Source organism: Phragmites australis, chromosome 2 (genome assembly GCF_958298935.1).
Source record: "Phragmites australis chromosome 2, lpPhrAust1.1, whole genome shotgun sequence".
Classification (NCBI taxonomy): domain Eukaryota; kingdom Viridiplantae; phylum Streptophyta; class Magnoliopsida; order Poales; family Poaceae; genus Phragmites; species Phragmites australis.
Window position 1 is genome coordinate 24,657,241 of NC_084922.1, and position 9,200 is coordinate 24,666,440.

At 46.6% G+C, this 9,200-nt stretch overlaps 2 protein-coding genes across 4 annotated transcripts; both read right to left on the minus strand.

The window, feature by feature from the left end:
* Nucleotides 1–1,254: 1,254 nt before the first annotated feature.
* On the minus strand, nucleotides 1,255–2,749 carry LOC133909950 (putative cyclin-dependent kinase F-2). Its single transcript, XM_062352476.1, has one exon. It carries the CDS (start codon nucleotides 2,534–2,536, stop codon nucleotides 1,442–1,444), a length of 1,095 nt encoding a protein of 364 aa, XP_062208460.1. The 5' UTR covers nucleotides 2,537–2,749; the 3' UTR covers nucleotides 1,255–1,441.
* Nucleotides 2,750–3,905: 1,156 nt separating this feature from the next.
* On the minus strand, nucleotides 3,906–7,715 carry LOC133904527 (uncharacterized). Of its 3 annotated transcripts, XM_062346034.1 has the most exons (7): nucleotides 7,343–7,715; nucleotides 7,104–7,189; nucleotides 6,468–6,611; nucleotides 6,189–6,248; nucleotides 5,701–5,825; nucleotides 5,126–5,197; nucleotides 3,906–4,468 (listed from the first exon to the last, which is right to left on the minus strand). In XM_062346034.1, exons 3-7 carry the CDS (start codon nucleotides 6,486–6,488, stop codon nucleotides 4,366–4,368), a joined length of 381 nt encoding a protein of 126 aa, XP_062202018.1. In that variant the 5' UTR covers nucleotides 6,489–6,611; nucleotides 7,104–7,189; nucleotides 7,343–7,715; the 3' UTR covers nucleotides 3,906–4,365. The 3 variants fall into 3 exon arrangements, with proteins under 3 accessions (XP_062202018.1, XP_062202009.1, XP_062202014.1); XM_062346025.1 differs by lacking the exon at nucleotides 6,468–6,611; XM_062346030.1 differs by having other exon boundaries at nucleotides 7,104–7,715.
* Between the last annotated feature and the right edge of the window lie 1,485 nt (nucleotides 7,716–9,200).

Consider the following 9,200-nt stretch of genomic DNA (forward strand, 5'->3'; position numbering starts at 1 on the left):
TAAGCTCGCACGTGGGCCCAGTCGAGCGAGCTGGGCTGTGCGCACGAGGAGGCTGCGCCAGCGATGCGTGCGAGTGGGCCGAGCGCTGAAGGAGAGGGGGAAGAAGCCCGGGCTGGCTAGCCGCACGAGGGAGAAGGAGAGGGGGAGGGGAGGAAGGCTAGGATGGCTGAGCGTGGGCTAAAACAGAGAGAGGGGAAAAGACATTCAGCCCAGGAGGGAAAAGAAAAATGAAAGGAGTTTAGGGTTTATATTCAATTGGAGGTATTTGAATTTATATTTGGTATTGGGTTTAGGTTTGGTATAAATTCAAATGGAGACATTTGAATTGTAGTTTGGATTTGGATATTGAGACTTTGAATATGATTTGAATTCAAAATAGATTTGAGCTGAATAGAATCTAAAAATAGATTTGAAATTGAGAGACATTCAGTTCCAAATCTCCACACAAAGAACCATAAAATCCATAAATTAATGCATATGAATCAATTTAACGTAGGGATTTTTTTGGAAATAATTCTAGTACATTTTGGAATACCTAGTCAACTAAATATGTATTTGAATATGTATTTTTCTTACTCAATTAATCACCAAAAGTTTTAATTTGGAGCAAAAATTACAATTAATTAATATGTTAAAACTCAGGATGTTACAAACCTACCACACTTAAATGGTATCTTGACCTCGAGATTCAAAAAGCTCATCGAAGAGGTGGGGAAACTTTTTTATCAGATCCTCTTCACACTCCCATGTAGCTTCTGCTTCTGTGTAATTACTCCACTGTACTCGGCAGAATCTGACTGTTGTTCTTCTGGTTTGACGAGTTGCTACATCCAAGATTCGGATGAGTCTCTCCTTATACTGAAGATCTTGTTGTAAATCCATAATTTCTAGGGAACTTGTTCCTCTGAAACTCTCCAATATTTTTTTAACTGTGATACATGAAATACATTGTGTACATCGAACATCTCTTCTGAAAGTGCTAACATATATGCCACTGCTCCATTTCTTTTCTGTATTTCATAAGATCCCACATATCTAGACGCCAAACATGTCGAGCTGGACGTATATTTTGTCAGGGAGAAGGTACACCTCAGTCAAGTTCATGTTCTACACGTTCCAACGTAGCAATAATTCGTGGACATAATGACCAAGGGACTGCCTACAACGGTGTTCGAAGAATTTCACGATAGTCTGTCTATTTTTCCCACCTCATGTACAGACGGAGGGGGGGGGGGGGGTTGTAGGAATGGAAGCTCCGGTCTTCAAGCAAAAGATCGGTCTCTCCCTCATGATCCTGTAAACACGAGCACTAAGCTAGATTGTAGGCAGATCGGTTGCTCTCCAACCAACACATCACATGTACACGTATAAAAGTCACTCGAGTTGATCAATGAAACCTGCGCATTGCATCTTACTCTCCTTCACATAATATACGCTAATGCTACTGCAGCTTTAGGGCCTTGCTGCTGATGGAGCGTCGCCAATCGTCATCTTTCACCGCAAACCATGGCTTACGGAGCGCGGCATTGGCGGTGAGCCTGGCCTTGGGGTCGAACTCTAGCAGGCCGTGGAGAACGTCGAACCCTGCCAGCGACAGCCGCTCGTCCGGCACCACGGCCCGCAGCTGGCTCGGCGTCGAGGCTGCCACGCCCAACGGCATCAACGACATCTCGTCGGGGACTCCGAGGACATTGATGATCTTGCCCACCTGCTCGTGCACGCTGTACTCTTGGAAGATCGGTTTCCCTGAGACGAGCTCCGCCATAACGCACCCGAGCGCCCACAGATCGATGGGCGCGCCAATATCCTTGTCTCCCAGGAGCTGCTCTGGCGCCATGTACCAGAGTGTGCCCTCGAGCTGCGTGGTGTCCGGTGGCGGCGCGGTCATGGACCTGGAGAGGCCGAGGTCGCAGATCTTGATCAGTCGTCCCCGGCCGTCCTCTTTGCCCACGAGGATGTTCCCGGGCTTGAGGTCGCAGTGGATAACGTCATGCCCGTGCATCGTCTCCACGCCGCCCAGCAGGCGCCTCATCACGTGGCGCACCTCCTTCTCCGTGAACGGCCGGCCGACGCGGCGGCGCGCGACCGTGACGTCGTAGAGACTCAACCCGACGTACTCCATGACGAGGTGGAGCTCATCCGTTTCCTCGTGGCGCGCCACCTCGCGGAGCTCTACAACTGTGGGGTTGCCGGCGCACGCCACCAGCATAGCGGCCTCCCGCAGCAGTGCCTCGCCGCCGGTACGTACGGATTTGATCGCGACCTTCTCGCCGGTGCGGCAGTCGCACGCCTTGCGCACGACGCCGAAAGCCCCATTCCCGATCTTGGGGAGCAGCTTATAGGACTTGAGGGTTCCGATACGCAGCCCGTCGTCGTTTCTTGCTGCGGCGGCGCCGGAATCCATCGGAACTCCGCGTTGGCCGGACTTCGGGGCGGAGGGAGCGATCCCTGCTGCCGGTGCTTCGTCTCCACAACGACGCTTTGCGGCGAAGGAGCATCCTTCCGATCGCGGTGGCGGCCGCTTCGTGAGCGCCATGGACGCGATTGCGCGCGCTGGGGAGCAGAGGCGAGCGACGCGAAGAAAGTGTGCAGAATCGGAGTCTGGCCTGTGGAGTGGCGCTCCCTTTTTATCTGGCTTGCCTCAGCCGTCGGAAACTCGGAATCCGACTTGATATCGGTTCGACCAGGAGGCGGTGGGCAAGGGGCTCTCGGGCCCGGATGTCGGTGGCAGGAGCCGGTGCTCTGTTGTTCCTTTGCTAGATATACAGGTAGCATGTTTCTGGGGTTAAAATAGTCGAATTTTCTGGCCTTACACTCTTACTTGGCAATTTGTGCTCACCTGCCGGGTTGTAGTCTCCGGTAAGATTTGGGGGCTGGGGTTTCACCTTGCCTATTTGAGGTTGGACGGAGTTCGGCGTGGCGGCGGTCCGGCGATGGGCGATCTATTTTTTCCCGATGAGCAATTAGAAGGCAATTTGATCCATTTGGCGATGGTGGTGGATCCGGTTGCAGTAGTCGAAGATGATGAAGTAGGAGAACAATGCTGGTAAGGTTTAGGTGTCGACAACGAAGGAGGAGGTGGGAGCGCCAACATCAAAGAGGGTCTCAGAGAGCTAGGTCGGCGTTGAAGACGATGCCAGTGAGGTGGCTATACGTCATAGCGAGGATGGCGACAAAGGTGAGAGGAGAAAATAGTAACTTAGGGTTCCATTAGGATGGAGGATTGGGGATTGAGAGGTGGTTGGTGGTTGTGTTTTCCTTATAAGCATTGTGTGTTAATGCAAGGCGGCGCAAAACCCAAGACCCGTGCTAGGAGACTGTAGCAGAGACCCAGCCCACGAAGCCATAATTCAGCCCAGCAGACCAGCATCCCCATATTGCATGTTCTTAGTGGTTCTTAGTGAAATGTTTTGAAAACTCCAAAAAAATAGTAAAATATTTTGACATATCAATAAAGACTTTAAATTTGACTTGAACATTTTTTATCAGTCTAAGTTGAAACTTTTTCAGGCGATCCAACGCGGAAACAATTTAAGTAGAAATCACGAACCACTTAGTCCTAGTGCCTTGATGCACGTTGGCAAACTCGATACACATTTTGCCTTGATGCTTCTATGATTTCCTGTGTGTACGAGGGTGTGGAGAATCCGTTGTAGAGGAAACCGGAGTTCAATCCGACACACAAATTACTGGCAAAACCGGAAGCAGGGTAAATTGAAACCTGCGCCAAACTTCACCGAGAGACCAAAATGACGAAGAGGGAAATAAACTCACCACACACAAGCATCTGCATTTCACCAACACACATGCATAGGGACGTAAGTTTTGTATCTTGGGGTTATTGAGTCCACCCAAAACTCCAAAAAAAAAAAGATTCACTCCATCTAATTAAGTTAAGAAAAAAATAAACTAAGTCCAGAACTATCTATTAGGTACCTAATTGCATCTCTACACATGCAGCAGACAATTTAGAGAACCCCAAGTGGAAAGATCCTTTAAAATCTCTAACACTAACCAAACATACTTTAACATTTCTCCGGACTTCAACATTTCTTCCATCTAGTCTGTGTGTGGAGTAACCATGGCACGTTGCACATCATAGAAGCCAAGATATTACAGATATCCATGATATTATCAATGGCCTGTAATAGCATAATTATGTAAGGTGGCGACCCCTTTAAAGAAAAAGTTGATAGCAGAAACATGGATCAACTTTTCATGCATGGGGTCGTCAACATTTTTCTTTTCATTTGCGGGATCACTGTGGTTGAAGCCCTTATGAGGTCTTTGATTCAAGAACCAGATGCTGTATTCGCACCGTAGTTAAAATAGTAGCTGCTTCTGAAATCTCAGGATTGTGCTTTTCTAAATTTTGTGGATACTATATCCAGCTTCTTCTGTTTTCAAGTTCTCATCCCAGTTCTCGAACTCTAACCCTCCAAACTGTACTTGCTTAATACCAAGATGACTGCAGAAAATCAAGCAAAAATGAATGAGGATGTATTATTCTAGACATGAATATGATAGCAAATAGTTTATAAGTTGACAAAACATAAGGAAGCAGTGTCATCTTCGAAAGACAACCCCCAAAATTAACCAAAAGAGTGCCTTAAGAGGAAACTGAAATATTATTTTCAATGAGTAATAATATTTTGTCATGTCATGATGAGTAATAAAAAAAGTTCCTCCCGAATGCTTTCAGTGGGCCCACACACCCAACCTTACACTAATACAAGAACACATTTGATGGATTACATCCCACACTCCATAAACATCAGTTTCCAAATCAGTAGTCACTACTTTCTTCTAAAACAAATGAAAAGTTCAGTTTGTTGCAGCAGAAAATTGTAAATGCCGGTGTCGAACACAGGACACACAAACATTGCAGTCGGGCAAAAAATACAGTGTTCCTGTGGGATATGTTGCAAAGGACTCAAGGTAAGCCACAGCCACACCACATGGTTCCAAATAAATATTTCTCAACTAGGCATGCACAATAGAATATCAGAGGGATATCGAAGTATACAAATGCACCATATATTATAAACCAAGTCCTGATGAGCAAAAACTATATCATAAGCAGTCAATTACAAAATCATGGACAGTTTGAAGGTCCGGTTCTTACTCTGAACTTATGGTCGTTAAGGCATTAAGCAGGATGTCCAAAAGCAACGGTTCATAAATACCAATGTCTACCCTGTGCAAATTAATAAGATGAAAGCAACGAGTCATGGATGATATCAATGTGACTTGAACAAGTATAACATTTGCAATACTTTCTGCCCGGAAGAATTATTTTTTTTGAAAGAAGCAAGAGAGGAAATCTGACACATGAACCAAAGATGCCTGCGCAACACATGGTAGTAGTTAGTTTTTCAGTCAAAGTGGTATAGTAGGCTTATTGCACCGTAAAATCTGGCCAAAAGTCAGGGAAACTGGTTAGCCATAATTAAACCCACGTCACATGGTATTTATGTCCCGAATGCCATGTTTGCATGTTATGATATTTTCATAAGATTGCTAATACAAACAGCTCTTGATGTCAGTAATTCAGAATGACGTGAGGCCAGACGATGCAAAACATCAAAATGAGGCTGGGCAAGAATACCTTGTTCAATAAGTTATGATAATTCACATGTCAACACAAAAAGGTTACAATCTATGGTTTATAAAGGCAGTCTAAGAGAGAATGGTACATACCATACACGTGCTAGATTATCTTGAATCTCAAGATCACCAATGTTGTAAAAGGATGTTGGGGTGATGTTTGCTCCTTCAAGAGCATCATAACTTGGTCTTTTACAATCTAAAGGCAACTGCGATAACTGTAAAATAAAATAAAAAACTGAAGTCCCTTAGTGCAAAGTACAGAAGTTCAATCAAAACTATTTAAGCTACAAGAATATGCAAGAAAAGAACAGAGGTCAGTGTTCTGTTTCTATTGCCATGAAGACAGCAGGATAGTGAGCAGTATGATTTAATAGACTGTTGAGCAACATACGACCTTTTACTAGTTTCAAATGGTCCTAAGACTTGGCTAATATAAGGATTACATTATTCTGCCTAGTATCATTTACTTTGTTTCTATACTATATATTTGAAGGACATGACCAAAAAATATAAAATAAAGGACATTGTACACAAGAAGATTCAAAGAGTGTCCAGTACACCTGGTATGACAATTTTACCTGCATATTCATAGAATTGCAGCCCCCAAGGCGCCCAACTATATGCCACGATCGCAGAGCCTGCAAGAGCGATAAAAAGGGAAGGTGCAACATCCTTAGTGAACAATGCATTGTATTTGAAGTGTGATGCATAATTTCTTTTGGAGAAAAATAAAGGAAAATAACTCACATCAGAAATTAAGGTCACATCTTTCGGTAACAGAGCATTGTAGAACTCTAACCATATATACAAATTGGAGAAATCAAATATAGCACAAGGAACAGTCACAAATCAATTACCCAATTTAGGAAGGTCTCCATAAGATTGTTGAAGGTCAAGTATTACTCCTCCGTTGATTTTCACAATGCATTCACATGTATTGAGATGCAGCAGCAGCAACAACAGCGCCTTTTAATCCCAAGCAAGTTATAGTAGGCTAGATCCTAGAGGAAACACGAAAGTTTGCATCTTAGTATATATTCTCACATATATTGAGATGCAAACTTCATAATTTTCTTATCAACAGCTAATCCAACAATACATAAGTTTTGTGACACAAAAGTTACAACGTTGGCTTTGTATTTGGAAGTTTCTCATATGATTCTGATTTTGTAGTTATAAGGAATAGATTGTAGAAGAAATTATCAGCCAAAGTTCAATTTTAGATAGGGCACAAAGTCAAACCACACCTTAAAAATCAAGGGAAGGAGTACTAGGTAACTAGTTGCATCTCCTACACACATTTGGCAGCAGCAGACTATCAACAATATATTTTCGTTATAAACAGTGTATTGTATAAGAAATATATAAACAACAAATTGTGACCGCACCAGGTCAAACTGCAGCTTATAAAAATTAACAGAGACAGTACTAGGTAAGTAATTGCATGATTGCATCTTGTGTGCACGTATGGCAGCATCAGGTAGGGTCATTACTTGTTGAAGACGACCTTCGTGGGGTTGGGCGAGCCGGTCTTGGCCTGCACAATCTTGCGTCGCTTCTTCCTTACCCTCTCCTCCATCTGCACAAGGCACCCAAGAACCACCAAATTATCCAACCGACAATCATAAAGAAAAAGGAATTCACTCACCCGCGGATGATAGGAAGAGTGGAGAAGAGAAGGCAGGGGCACCCATGCGGGTCTGGGTCTTCTAGGGGTCGTCGAAGTAGTCACCCATAATGTCCCTGATCTCGGGGTCATGGTCGTAGTCCTCCTCACCGCCGCCCGCCCACCTCTGGAACCCCTCCTCGAGCACCTCCTCGTCGTCGTCCTCCGCAACTTCCGCGTTCCCCACTTCCCCCGCCGCGCGCCGTCAGGAGACGTGGAGGGGAGTCGGGATGCGCGCGCTCGCGCTCGAGGCTGCTGCGGTTGGGAGCGGCGGCGGCGGCGGAGGCGGCGGGGAGACCGCCGGGCGGGAGCATACTTGCTGCCGCTGCGGTGCGTTGCCTCTGCCCTCTGGTGTTGCGAGCCGCAGCACCTGCGTGCGCTTGCAGGCCGCGGAGGCGAACCGGCGAGCCGTTGGCGTTGGGCGGCAACCTGAGTCTGGCTAGTGAACAGTGCCAGTGTTGTGGATGGGGAGAGCGAGGTGGGGGGTTGCGCTGGGCCGACGTGGGCGCAGAACAACAGGCCCGTGATCGCTAAGCTTGGGCCGGGCTAGAGGGCCCGCCTTCTTCGCGTCCAGCCTGCTAGGATTTGGGCTCAGATTACCGTTGCTGGCACTTGGCAGTGACACCAAGCTGTTTTCTGATTTGATCTCTAGTTTTCTGCCGTGGCCGGATCAGGGAGATTCAGGTTTCAGGAGCGAAACCAATGGTATCTCGGCTTCAAAAATAAACTAAAAATGGTCATCTCACAAAACAAAACGGGAGCAGAACCCAAACTTGTCCCGCCGGCCACGCCCTCTGGCCAGGTCAACCAGCTAAGCATACACTTGTATCACAATTGGACTTGGTAGGGCACAGGAGACATCAACAGACCATTGTCAAGAAACATGCCTTGAAGAACAAATCGATCCGCGATTCTGGATAGCAGCCAGCAACCAAGTATAAAAAGGCGCTGCGGTAGTGCGGTGCCGTCGGGCCGGAGGGGGGCTGGCGGTCGTTGCACAGCAGAAAGGGCGAGGGCGCGTCGGCCGCCGGCATTGCTGGCGCGTGTGACGACGGCTGGGAAGCCATGCGAGCAGGGCTGGGGCTAGTGGGCAGGGGAGCACGTGCGCGTGCGCGTGCGCGTTCACGCCCGGCGTAGGAGCTCGGTGCGGTGCAAGTGCCGGTGCCGACCACGGACGACCGATGAGGCGCCTATCAGAGGTCCGGTCTCTTCGATCTCTTCCGATTTGCTCCCGGTGTTTGCCCAAGAGACCACCGCCGCGTCGGCACCCATTACCGAACACTGATCACACCGAGCTCATAACCGGTTCGGTCCGGTCCGCGCACGCACAGACCGACCCGTCGCCTTTGTCACTTCACCCCTTTCGGCCCAGCACTCAACTCAAGGTCCGGCCCACAGAATCCAACGCAATCATCTTTATCCAGCCCAGAAAAAGCGACCAAATCTCGTCTCACCGAGTGCAGTTACGTCAGGAACCGTGAATTTTTTTTATTTTTAGATTTTTCATTAAAAAATTAAATAAATGGATTCTTCATCATAATAATTGTAAAAGTAGACACCTGCAACCCCTGAGAGAGCTCAGCCATCTCAGAGGGCGACCCTTGCCACCCTCTCAGGGAGCGGTAAGGAGACAGCCCCGCCCCTTCTTCCATTCCCTATAAAAGGTTGAAAAATGAGGATAAATTCTCATTTTAATCCGAAAAAAGAGAAAACTTTGAAGAAGAGAGGAGAGGGGAAGAAGAGAGCACGGTGAAGTCTTGCTGCATTTGATCTGCGGATTTGAAAAGCACTTTCTAGTATTTTTTTTATACTTTTATTGTTGTTAATAAGTAAAGTAGTAATGTATGATATAGGGTTTAGACATATATGACCTAGGGTTTAAAAAATGTTGTATTTAGTATAATATTGTCAATATTAATTACGA

Coding starts and splice junctions, on each gene's coding strand:
- LOC133909950 (XM_062352476.1), bottom strand. CDS start 2,536: ATGGCGCTCACGAAGCGGCCGCCACCGCGATCGGAAGGATGCTCCTTC.
- LOC133904527 (XM_062346025.1), bottom strand. Junction 6,249..7,103: donor ACGAAGGTCGTCTTCAACAA/GTAATGACCCTA, acceptor TCGCTCTTGCAG/GCTCTGCGATCGTGGCATAT. Junction 4,469..5,125: donor TTAACGACCATAAGTTCAGA/GTAAGAACCGGA, acceptor GATTTTCTGCAG/TCATCTTGGTATTAAGCAAG.